This window comes from Neodiprion pinetum, chromosome 4 (genome assembly GCF_021155775.2).
Source record: "Neodiprion pinetum isolate iyNeoPine1 chromosome 4, iyNeoPine1.2, whole genome shotgun sequence".
Classification (NCBI taxonomy): domain Eukaryota; kingdom Metazoa; phylum Arthropoda; class Insecta; order Hymenoptera; family Diprionidae; genus Neodiprion; species Neodiprion pinetum.
In genome coordinates, this window is record NC_060235.2 from 1,116,100 (window position 1) to 1,129,374 (window position 13,275).

A 13,275-nucleotide genomic window follows, 5' to 3' on the forward strand; every position below is an offset into this window, starting at 1 on the left:
ATTAACAATACCCTGATTCTATTCAGCGTGCAAGCCAGTGAAGCACATTGGCAGCAAGGCTTTTTCTTTCATGTCACTCAGCATCAACAATTGAACTGAATTTTGTTTGAAGTAGTGTTATATATACAAAATATACAAAAAGATATAAAATATCAAAAGCCTAACATGCAAGTCGGTGGTCAAAAGTTATCTACAGAGAATGATCGACAACAATTTTTTTTATAGTTTCCTCCAATTCAACGTTAAACTTGACATTACAGGTATAGTCAAAGTATGTTTGAATTAGAGAAGCGTTTCGATTATACCGAGTATTATTTGCGGTATCATTCAATATAAAAATAATCATTGAAGAGTAATGAATTTGTGGTACTGCATGCTCGGTGAGGAAAATAAAGTAAGCATACAGCATTTTACAAGAAAAAAAGACGTTCTGCAATTTTAAACTAAATTTGAATACGAAAAAGAAAATATTTACGAATACGTAAGAACCATGGTAATAAATATATTATGCGTGAGAGAAAGGAATGATTGTAATTTTTTGTTTTGAAATGTAGAAAAAAGTACCTAGAAAGCTTTTTGTTAATAGTGAGAATCTTCTGAGTCCAGTGTAGGAAACAAGATCCAGCTACACTCACCGACCATCAGAAGCAAATTACAGAGAAAAATACACAGAGAGAATAAATTGACATTTGGCAGTCTTCACAAATGCGTAATTTATGATACAGTTCTTGATTCGAAAGAAAAATGGTGTTGAGAAAGTAATGATAAAATCAATGAATAAAAAAAAAAAAAAAAAATGAAGAGATATTGACAAGTACGAGTAAATTCGTTAGTATGCGTGAATGAAGAAAGTAGATATGCTTATGCCTGCGTAATATTTTATATTACGCAAGTGTCGAATGAAATCTAGCCTATTCATTATGAAACGTATACATAGTTACAATAATTTAGATTATAAAAACACTGACTTGGATATTTTCAAACAAAATACACATAAATAATAAATAGTAATGTCGATAATGAATTACGTATACCAATTGTGCTCAAATATATTATACGAAAAATGAAATTTAGCAAAATTACGGAACACGTGTTTCCCTGCGGATCTTAATTACGACGTAGACACATGTTACACAAGACAAAATTATTTTATTATGTTATTTAAAATAACGTAAATAAATCCAACGCACGTATAGAACTTGTAAAATGTACAATGAATGCTGGAAAATACTGGAGGTCAGGTGGGTATCTCGCTCAATAACAATCGACTATCAAACAACATTTGAAATGAAATCTGCGATGAGGAAGCATTCTATAAATAACCAATAACCCCCAGAATTTTCCTATGTATGAATTAATAGCGATCCGTTATCGTGGAATCAAAATAAATTGATAATTGTTGACGTATAACAGAAATACGAAACTATACAACATTTAAAATAGGTATGTATGTAGCGTGTAAAGTGCTAATGTAAGAGTATGTACGTTTACGTGTGGGAAATGCTCCAATTACTAGCTAAATTCTAATTTTTATGCAATTGCAAGGAATAGAGCAATATATTATTTAGTACACATTTAATATATGAAAAACATAGATTTGAAGAATAAGAAAATTAAATTATAAAAAATAACTATACCAATTTATTGATAAATCAAATTAGAAATTTTAAAACGCGTGAGAACAGTGTTAGAAGTTTTTAGTTTGTCACAATCTTAAACATGAACACTTTACAGGAAACGGTAACATCTTTTTTTACGATGTAGTATAATTGTCGGGTATATGGAGTATAATTGTCGAGTATATGGAATATAAGAACAATCATTCGGTACTAACCATCGTCAGAAACGTCTCCGGGTAAACCGCGATGCTGATGCGATGGCGAAAGTGATGTATGCGAGTGAACTTCGTGCAGGGAGTCGAGGCTGCCGTAACGTGCCGGCGGAAGGTACAAAGAATCCATTGATGGCTAAAATCATATAAAAAAACCGTTCTTACTGGCTCTTTGGAGGAGTTGAAAAAAAAAAATGTCCAAGTCGATTTGCAAATGATATACGGTTCGTTGTTATTATTCTTTGAAGCAATAATGAATATCATCAAGCATTACCTCCTTGTCAGTCTTGAATTTTTTAACGACCCCGTTATTCATCTTCTCCCCTAATATGCTAGAAAGCTGGCTGCTTGCCTGAGCTTTTTGTTGTGACGTTGGTTGCTGTTGCACGGCAACTGATATCGGCAGTATTCGCGCCGTAGCTGTAGCTCTCGACTGGTTACAGCTATCGTTGACATCTATCGATCTACCAGAAAGTCTGGTATTGGAGCTGGACAATCTTTCGGTAAAAAAAGTGGGCGTCACGGCTCCAACGACAATATTGTCCAAAAGGTCGTCATTCTCCATTTCTTGTTTTGCCAACTGCCATTCCATTTCAATTCTTTTTCTTTCCTCCTCACGTTTTTCCGCCTCGCGTCTCTGCCGAGGTTGGTCCCTTTGCAACATCGCCTTAGTCTCCTGTTCAAATTTCCTTATTCTTTCTTGCGTAGTAGCGCTCAATCCGGCGTACGTTCTTATGGCAACTTCGTCGTTACTTTGCTTCGTATCGTTCGAAAAATTAGATATATTTGATATCGTATCGAAAGTACTCTGACTAACGTCGTCTGAGATTCTGGGAGATTCGGACGATGTCGTAGTACCGATTTGCTGGCTCGTCGAGTACTGAGGCTGAGTCAAGGTAGAATTTGTCGCGCTACTATTTCCCGAAAAATTAGTGTTACTGCCACTAGAACTTGCCAACTGATTCGATTGACTCTTATTCTCGTGCATCGACACCATTTCGCTCACTGTACATTGACGTTCGGCCATTGCCATGCTTTGTCTTGATGCGGCGGAGTTTTCAACTTGTTGTTGCGTTCTTGACTATGATAAAAATGGAAAATGAACGAATAAGTACCGTATGATAATTAAAAAAAAAACTCTACTCTACTCTAAATTGAATGTGATTTCGAACGCTTCGTTGGTGTGACGCCTCAATGATTATACTTTCAAAAAATCACTATTTTTTTACAGTTGAACCAACCTTATCGTCGTCATGTTCTTCGTTGTCTGGTTCATCCTGTCCCTTTCGTCTCCTCTGAATTTTCCTGTTAGCTGCGGATATGATTGAGGATACAATATCCCTAGCTGAGACCATTTCGCGCATGCCTGTGTCATAGCAAAATAAGAGCAAGCAAAATAAATAAATAAACATAAGGAGGCAAACCAAAAAAAAAATCATAACGAATAGCATGAGTGACGTAATTCGGGGAAAACATAAAATCGAAATCAGATGATTCAAATACATTATATGATTTAGAGTTAGTGAGTGCAAATGTGCCAACCAAACTGAACGATAGGAAGCAAATTAAAATCCACTCTTACAATAATAGGGTGAAAGCTGTTTCTGGTGTTTACTGCGAGAACAACAAAAAAAAAAAAAGAAAAGAAAGACACGTAAGTGAGTAAACTTCGTCAGTGGTTTTAATTTCTAATCATTTGAAACGAATTACAAATTAGGCAGAAAGAAACTATCGAAGCATGCTAAATCCTGATTCATTTGAACCAAGTTTTGGTTTTCATTGTTTTCAGCCTTGCGCAATAATTTTTTGAAATCGAAATCCCTGGATCATTGCCGCCGATCAACAACACATTTCATCTTGCTTAATCTTTCCTCATACCTACCTTCAACTTTATGGATATTGTTCAGGAGGAGATTGTGGTTTATGATGGATGTCGGTTCAACTTCACTTCCATCTGCTGGAAGGCTCAGATTGACGCTCAATCTGCTCAGATCGTCCAAATCCTCTTCAGAAAAGAACCAATCGACCTTTAAAGACGAAAACAAAAAAAGAGCGACTGTGTAATTCCGGTTCGTTGTTTGTTAAAAGTCTGGTTGGATTATTGCGTTCCGTAATTATAATAATTGAAATAACTGAGTTTAGAAATGTAGGGATGACATTGACGACTCACGTTATTCAACAAGCTCTCAACAATTCGGCATTGGTGGGACATGTCGGTAACCATGGTGACCATGTTGTCCCTGGAACCGCTGGCCCTAACTAAAGTCGGTCCGAATACAATAGCCAAATTTTTAGCCTCCATTTTATTCACTTCACTGTGCTCAACGATCTTCTTTAAATGAAACAGTAAATACTTCAATGTCTCAAAATGGTGTTCTGGCAAATCACGCAATAATTTTCTTATCGTCGCCATCCTCCTTTGAGGATCCTCTATCTTATCCGCGTCTATAAACATTGGATAAAGATCGGCGGTTAATAGAGAATCCGGAAGCTGACGGAAAAACGATTTCAGCAGCGATGATATCACGTTGACGTCGCTCCACCTTGGATCCTGAAAAAACAAATCGTGTATAACAAGTGACGAACTTCAACATATCTCGTAGATACCGCTGCCGTTCTCATAAAGTCAGAATTACCTGTAAATTGATATTCTGAAATCCCTTGTTCACACTTTCAGTCAGTTGGGATATAGCAGCTGTGTTGCCTGGTACTCTGTATATTCCAATAACCTCAAGTCCTCGCTCTTCAACTATTCTGGTACACATTTCCACAATCAGCGGTACATACTCGGAGAATGTGGACTGTAACGAGAAATCGTATGGTGTTAAAAACGGCCGAAAAATTGACGATACCGTTACAACGGACTGTTTCCAACTTTAACTCACTGGTCGGCACAGCTCCAGCGGAATCTTGAATGTGGCGCCTTCGGGGGGCAGCTGAGAGGTCGGAGAAGACGGAGATTCAGCCTGGCCATGCATTCGCCTAAGTTGTTTGGCGACCCTGCCCTTCCAAGTTTTACTTTTTGGCGACGGTAAGTTTTCCATAGTTTGACTGGGCTTCCTCGTTTTATTAACAGGAGATTGCCCAGTCGGAGATCGATTCCTGAACGACGTGAATTTCCTGATTCCCTTGTGACTTGGCAATGGACTCGACCGCTGACTGCCTTGAGCCGTCGCACTTGGTGTCGTTGGTCCCGGAGTTTGAGGAACCGCTTGCTGCTTGGACGTACTTGTGGCAGTGTCCTGTTATGTAAACGATAATTTGCAACATTCTTTACCGCAATAACAATTCGTCGAAAGGAGTTATAATTTTCTTGAAGAGTGTATCTACGTTTTCACCGCAAAACTTGATAATTATTGAGTGTACATTCGTTATCTTTATCAGGATGTACGAAAACTGAACTCATGTATTTTTCTTAGTTTCCCGGTATCTCGCGCTGTTACAAAAGAACCCATCATCATTATTATTTATTTATTTATCATCGTGAGCAGAGAATTTAATCATTCGAAAATCGACGTTGATATACACAAGTATGCGCCGTTTAAAATTCACAAGGTACAATTCACGACGACACCTTTATAAAGCGCGCGAGCTTCATCAATATGTCAGCGGGTATAATTCGTGGCATTCGATACCAATTTAGGAGAGAAATTCAAGCGATTTCTTGACGCGATAGATCATCGCGCGGAAAAAATTCTCTCGCGTATTTAAAATAGTTATAAAGATTCCATCAGAGGATAAATTCCTTTCACGCCGGATTCGCATAGTCGCAACTAAATCATGAAACCTCGAAACGTACGGGATAAAATTTTTTTCGTTACATATAATGTACAATTGTGTGTGACATGTGTATTTTTCTATGAAAAAAAATCGTCTACTAACGGATGATTTCTCGGTCGCCGCGTGTTTGTGGAGGGCGCGAAGCCAGAGAGCCATGGAGGCGGCATCCTCGGATTGAAGCAAAACTTCGGCGGCTGGATTGGCGACCCTGAGGACGTGTTTTCTCTTTGTATAATCCTCGGCAACGTCGACCAGAGAACATCGTACGTCGACGTTTTGTCCGGCATCGCCGTCGCCCGTCGACGACGGACTCTGCGAAAATTCGACGAAAACGATTATTAGACACGTATAATGCTTATTGTTGTTATAACATTACTGTACACGCTCGTCGCTCCACGTATATATGTATGCACGTATATATCCATGTGTATATATTAGTTTCATTATTTGCGTCACTAGTTTCTCTCTATCGCATTTATTTTCGTCGTCATTGGATAGAGGTATGTGTATAATATACAACCTGTGTGCGGTTATAAGGCGTATTTGCTGTGATATTTATCGCTCTTATGGCCGAGTCGTCGAAGAATTAAATTACAATAAATATACTAAATCTGCCTGTAATAATCCAGGGTATTGGTTAATGCAGCGATCATTATAAATTACCATGGATTCTATACCGCCTGTTAGATTTTCTCTCTCATTTTGCGCATTAAAACTGGACTTGGAATATTCGTCTCGTACCTTGTTCATACCTTCCGATTGTAAAAATCCGTACATAAGCCCGTGTTACGGGAGACGCAACTGTTTACATGTGTAGATTATGCAATGAATAATATCTACAAACGTAGTAAAAAACGGCGAATTATCGTTGTTCGATTATTCGGGTATGATATATTGAATGCGATACGTGGGAAGGCGAATAACAGGGTAGGAAAATTATTGTATGAAAAGGCAGGCGCCGAAGCGCGCAGCTAACGAAAAGTGCCCGCGAACCGAGACACACACTTAAAAAGCACCTTTTTCTTAGCGTGGTCTCCACAAAACTAAAGACTTATTTTTAACACGTCAACTTACTACCACGCGCCGCAACCATTGCGTAACCATGCGGAGCTTTCGTATAGATGTAACACGTACACATATAAGCATATATACACGCTTTTCGTCCGCCTCCGAATTAACTCCTCGAGAGCTTAACTTTGTCCCTAAAGCACAGGCTCCCTCTCCTCCACAGATTCACGCGTATGCCAAAGATACGATCAGAAAATCACTCGAGCTTCCTTCTACGCGCTTGTATCTTAATTAATTATTATCAAATTGATTACCATTGTTAGATTCTTAAGGAAATATTTTATCGTCGTTGTCTCGGTAAGATTCAGACAATATATTTGTCTTCGAAATTTTGGCTCGATTCAAATCGTATAATTTAAAATCGATGAAAATAGACGTGCGCTTTGATTTTATTTTATTTTATTTTATTTTTTACCCAAGGGGCCGTGATGCTCCATCGTCTCAGTAATCTTCTGCCAAAGAGACCGTGGCTATTGACATGAAGCGGAATAGAAGATTGCGAACCGCTGCCACTTGTTCCCAGCATTTCGCGAGTTGTGTATAATTTGTAAATAATTATCACCGACGGTATTCTACCAACTTTATTTCTTATCACGTTTTATTCAAATTTTTCATATACATTCAACGACACCAGAAGACACAATTCTTTTCACTACACAGCAGACGCAAATGAATATCGGCACTTCTTAAATTTCCGTAGTATCTCATTGTCACTTTATATTACTCAACAAACTCCACGAATCTGATGACAAAAAAAAAAAAAAAAAACGATACCGAACAATTGATTCGTTTCACCGGAGTAAATCAGAGATCATATCAGGGAGTGTATGTTTCAACCGAGACAAGGAGAATAACCGCGGCGTAAGTTGGTATATTGTGAACCAAGAGACAAGGAAGCATCAGACGCGAATGACAGACTGGCGACCACGTCAAGTAGGCACCGAATGAAAACGGGGGATAAGCGACGACAACTGGCGAACCTTTCACTCGTGTCAAACTGGCGGGGAAAAAAGTTTTCGCGACCCGTTCCGCAGCAGAGCTGCAACGTTTAAACGAACTACTGCACAGACAGCGTGATGAAAATTTCGTTCACTTGTCCGCGTAGTTGAGAGTTGAAAACGGTGAAACAGAACGTGAACGATCATTAGCAGAACCGCGCAGCTACAAGTTGCGGAACCTTAATGCCAACTGAATATTACAGCAACGTGAAGAAAAACGAGTCCAGTCTGGTTTCGTCTATCTCATTTTGCGGTCGGAATAACCAGCTCGCGATACATAGAGAGACATGTGTTTCCGTCGCCTGGTCATCGTATCGCGAGTTTAAATCGCCCTGTTTTCATTCACGCGGCATTAATTATGCCCCGTTGAATTTATTCCAGTTGAAATAAACGGCGCTGATTACACGTAATCATGCAATCACGGTTTAATTCGTGAGTCATCAATGAGAATCATTCAACGTGTGAAAAATGCTATTGTACAATGCAGAGTTGTTCTTGTCTCATTTTTATCCATGCTAAATCTATATTTTGAATATGTTTACCTGTAAGAGCGACGAAAGAGATTAAAAATGAAAAAAAAAAAAAAAAAAATCGTTGCGATTGAAGTTGATGCCAAAACGGCCTTCTATTCGGACCTGATCACGGTGCGATTATTATTGTTATAGTATATTTTTATACACTCGAATCTTACCTCCTCGTATTCCTATTCAATTTGCAGAGAAACTTATTGCGCACGTGCCCAAGCATGTGTGATTATTTCAACAAAGGCAATAGTCCCAAAATGTGTAAACTTCCGGCCGATTATATACGTAGCTTTCTACATTTTCTCGGTCCAATTAACAGCTTTGGTCCTTGAGAGTTTAAGCGCTGAATTAGCGTCCGGTATCAAGTTGAAAGCATTACTCATACGAATGTTGAAAATTTTTGATTAACTTCTTGCTCGCTTCACGATCCGTGTAAATTCGTAAAAAAAAAAAAAAGAAAAAGGAACTGGGGTCAAAGCGGATCAACGATACAGGAATTCCGATAACCGTGTCAGTAACACACATAGACAGTCTGAGTAAGGAGAAGATTGAATGAAATGTCGAATTTCGATTAGTATGTAAGACGGCCTCCGCAAGAGGATATTGCGATATGATTGTAACTCGATATAGCGACGCGACTTCGTCGTTCGCCATACTAATCAGCCTTTGACTTTCAAGTTATCTGCAACAAGTTTTACGGAGTGCAAAGCCGACGTCCGGCGATTGCTATTGCATGAGTTTGGCGGTCAATTAAACGGATAGGCAGGAGCTGCAGGTGCGAATTAATTGAAATAATAAACTACGTAAGCGAGGCTAACTCTGACGCATACCTTAGCGCGATTTCCGATGCACGGAGAGGAGGTAACAAGTCGATGAACAAGGTACCAATCGACCGTCAAAGCAACGTCGTCGGTTTGTAGAGGGGAAAAAAACATCCAGAATCTAACCGGGAATAATTTTTTATCGAAATTCGCTCGCCGAGATGGTTTATTTGAGAAGATGGCAATGTCCGAACCGTGCCGAAAGAACTAACCTGACTGTGACGATCCTTGTAAAAGTAAAGAATCGGACCTCGCAGTACTCCCCAGACTTGTTTCCATGAACGGTCTGTGGATCGCTGAAACAGAAAATAAAGAAAATTTAAGCCTAAAAGGTGTGATGAGCTTGAAATTGAATACATTTGAATACTCCTATAAAGGGATGAAAAATACTGGAGAATAACGATGAAAATTTTACGATAAAGAATCACAAAATTATCGGCGGTATGAAAGTTTCGAGGGTTGACCCGAAGCCGTTTTACCCGTATCGTAAAGCAGTCATCGTCGCTGTTGAATATTGTATACGAGGATCGACAACTATCGTAAAATATTTTTATTATATCGTAGAAATTTGTCGGGTTATAGTGTGAAAGTGTACACATGCCGTCGCGGATTCTGATTGTGAGACGGCTAATTTTTAGAACAAGTCTGTTACGTTGGCAATGCAGATTCAAACCTTGGGTATTCTAGTCTATCTCTCGAATTTGATTTGTTTTGTAATACGTTATAGTAGACTAAAAACTGAGCGACACGTATTTTAGTTTTCAGCTGCCATTAAACATTTTAAGGGGGTGATACCACCTTCCAAAGTAAGGCAATATGTCAAGGGGCGATTTGGCAGTTTCAACCAAAAGAACATAATAATTGTAAACTGATCCGACTAGATCCAAGTTTTCTCGTAACGACAAATGAAAAATATAATTTTCTCAATTAAAGAAGATAAAAAAAAAAAATAACTGCCAAATCGCCCCTCAACATGCCTTACTTTGGAGGGTGGTTTCACCCCCCTAAAGTGGTTTAATGGGCAGATGAAAAAAAAATGCGTGTCGCTTAGTTCGTATTCTGCTATAACTTATTACAAAAGAAATCAAATCCGTGAAATCAATCTGAGATGACCTTCCGTGTCGGAATCCTTGATCACGCGTGTACGTGGCAAGGTCGTTCGATAGAAAAAATAGCGGAGGATCGCCTATCTTTCCTACCTTTCCTTCGAGGACGGTGTATTTGACGTGAAGAGGTCCTTCTCTCTCGACGGGTTCAGCGTCTTTCAGACTCACGGTGCCACTCGAGTTGCTGTGGCCCCCAGCGATGCTGTTGCTGTAAAATTCACCGCAAGCTTAATACACGCGTGCATATTTTTTACACATTTTGGGAATTATTTGTTCTGCGAGAACGCGTGACAAACTAGTCGACAAAGCGTTATATCATTCAATTTTAATCAAAGACGAAACCAGTAGTACAACTGTATGTGTTCCATGTGAATGTGTGTCTGTGTGTGTAGATGATAAATATTCTCTGGTGTAAGGACTTCGTGGAAATTCGTGCACTATAATTTCGTGCATTTTATTCGACCATGTGTAACGACCTTTTTTCAATCATAAACAACATTGTTTCTTAGACTGTATTCGGATATTTATTGTATGCAAAAAGTCGAACCGAAATTATGATAAATGAAGGATGTGCGACTTCGAAAGTGAAATAATCACATAAGGTTATTGTTGTCTTGATTTTCCTCGATCGAACAATTACTTCCTTTAATAAAAAATACCATCGACATTCCAAGTGTGTGTATAGATGATTGTTTGGGCAATGTATATGTGTAACTGTGTACGTTAGATATTTCACTACACACGTACGATGAAAGTATATTATATATACCCAGGCAATAGTTGGGTACACGGGAGATTATTATCTGGGAAGTAAAACAGCGCCTGATGGCAGGCAGCCCGGCTTTACCCAAGTCAAATAATTGTCAGGACGTAAGCTGGGTTGCCTGAATGCGGGCGCTAGTTTATCCTCTAATATGATCACCCTTCGCGTTATAATGCACAGTTATATTATGTCTACGTACATCGGAAATTCGACAAACTTTGTAAACAACACAACGTATGCGGCAGATTACAATATACATATGCGTACATGTACGTGTAGATGTTACATACGCAAGGTTGTCCATCGCAATTTTATTACTGCAAAAGCTCTTAAAACATACTTATAGGTATAACGCTAGTATTCTTTTCTTTTTTGTTTTTTGTAGTTTAATCCAAAAACGTGTTCTGTTCAAAACTGTATCCTTTCAACTTTCGAAATACGGCTAAAATCATATTCATATTCAACGTTTACACACGCGGATAAAAAATGTCTCGTCGTTGAAATCTCTCATTCATCCGAAAGTCACGCTACCGCATATCGAAATGTCGAAATATTGTAAAAATGATTCCCATCTGACTGGTGTAGAATCCAAAAAAAAAAAAAATACCGTTTAAATTACTTTTAAAAAATCATTCAAATTGATGAACTCGTTGAACGAAATTATGCTTGTCTGTTAGAAAATTACGAACCAATTTTTCCCGTCATTTAAGAAAAGTTTAAGAAAGCAAAAATGTTTACGCTTGTTATATTCCAGCACGATAACGAAGATTGTCAATCTTACTCTCGTTACTGTAAAATACATATTACATAATGCAGAGTAGGTATATATACACCGTTGGAAATAGTTTTATGTAAAAATTTCGGGTAAACTTTCATGGAAATTTGCATAAATTCAAGTGTCGCTGGATTTCCACACTTTGAAAATATCAAGACTCTGATATCTGATCGAAATAACTCACTGATACATTGGGAACGAGAGAAAACAATTTTTCCAACAATGTATTCTACTACATAATGTGTGAATATAAACTTTGTACACAACATATGCGATATATGCATATGAAAAACACGTACAGACACACACACGCAGCAGCAGCCAGATGAACGGACGACGAACGAAGAAACGAACGAACGAATATGGACGGACGGACAGACGTAAAAGTGGATGAATGTTAGAAATGGCATTTCAAGAGAACGAAAATAAAAATAATAGAATAGTAAAACAGCGCAGCACGTAGCTCGCACGTAATAAGTACAAGTAAAATACGTCACGTTCAAAATTGTATGCATAGTGCTGATCTCGTAAGCGATTCATTCAATCATTAATTGCACAATATATACGTTACACGGTACACTTGCTGTGGTATAGTTTATTATACATGTACACTATATCATCGCCAATCGTGCAGAGATCGATATAGGCATATATACACACGTATAGATCATTCCTAGGCATATATATTATACATATGATTTACGAATAGTTTCTACTATAGAAGGCTGCAAGATAGTCAAAGTTAATGAAAATATATATTTAGAGCATTCCGTACCATTTCAACCTGGGTCTGAGACTTGACTTCTCGGATTTGGCTCGCAATTTTTCACATGATTGTTCTCACTTTGAAAGGCACTCGGTTTTTCTTTTTCAAGATTCTTTAGACGTGGTTTTCATTCTCTACAATTTTTCAAAACCATGTTATTGATAGACACAATTTGTAGATCTGACAAAATTCTGAAAATTCATGTGTCAGATATTAAAATTTTTAAGCCTTATAGCCAAAGTGAAAAATTTCCTCCCTCTTGCTGTTTTCAAGCTTTGCCCGAACAAATTACCGCGTTAAAAAAATTAGAAGCGGCGGTCACTTTACCATAGATTGCTGCTGGCATATTTTCTTACGTGACGTCATATTTTGAAAAATTTTCAATTTTTTCGTAACCATTATAACATTTGCAGTTTTTCTTTTTTTTTTTTTTTTTTGAAAAATTTGAAAACAGTAACAAGTATCCATTTCGGTTCTAAGCTTAAACATTTTGATACCTAATACGCGACTCTTTGGAATTGTGTCAGATTTTTAAATTGTGTCGAACAACAACACGGTTTTAAAAAGTTGTGTAAAATAAAAACGGTGTCGGGAGAATCTCAAAAAAAGAAAAAAAAAAAGCGAAATGGTCAAACAAGCCTTGTCGAAATGGTGCGAACTGGCCCATATATATACATCTATACGCAGGTGGATGTGAAGTAAGCAGACACAGGTGGACAGGCGGGGTCTCACCGATGCGAGTGACGATGGAGCGACGCCGCCTGTGTTACATCCTCGAAGATGCGTCGTAGGGGTGTTATGTCCCCGGGAAAGAGGGGCGGACGCCATCGCCTGTGGGCGCTG

The 13,275-nt window shown here is 38.3% G+C and overlaps 1 protein-coding gene across 12 annotated transcripts in view; it reads right to left on the reverse strand.

The window, feature by feature from the left end:
* RhoGAP19D (Rho GTPase activating protein at 19D) overlaps nucleotides 1-13,275 on the reverse strand; it is a 101,444-nt gene that overhangs the window by 5,806 nt on the left and 82,363 nt on the right. For 8 of the 12 annotated variants that reach the window (XM_069135535.1, XM_069135538.1, XM_069135542.1 and 5 more), the window contains 11 exons: nucleotides 13,165-13,272; nucleotides 10,222-10,336; nucleotides 9,235-9,318; nucleotides 5,714-5,923; nucleotides 4,717-5,073; nucleotides 4,468-4,632; nucleotides 4,002-4,382; nucleotides 3,714-3,858; nucleotides 3,073-3,197; nucleotides 2,106-2,912; nucleotides 1,835-1,967 (listed from right to left, as the gene is read on the reverse strand). In XM_069135535.1, coding sequence (XP_068991636.1) covers nucleotides 1,835-1,967; nucleotides 2,106-2,912; nucleotides 3,073-3,197; nucleotides 3,714-3,858; nucleotides 4,002-4,382; nucleotides 4,468-4,632; nucleotides 4,717-5,073; nucleotides 5,714-5,923; nucleotides 9,235-9,318; nucleotides 10,222-10,336; nucleotides 13,165-13,272 — 2,630 coding nt within the window. The remainder of the gene's footprint in view (nucleotides 1-1,834; nucleotides 1,968-2,105; nucleotides 2,913-3,072; nucleotides 3,198-3,713; nucleotides 3,859-4,001; nucleotides 4,383-4,467; nucleotides 4,633-4,716; nucleotides 5,074-5,713; nucleotides 5,924-9,234; nucleotides 9,319-10,221; nucleotides 10,337-13,164; nucleotides 13,273-13,275) is intronic. The other 4 variants (XM_069135543.1, XM_069135540.1, XM_069135539.1 and 1 more) reach the window with 2 other exon arrangements.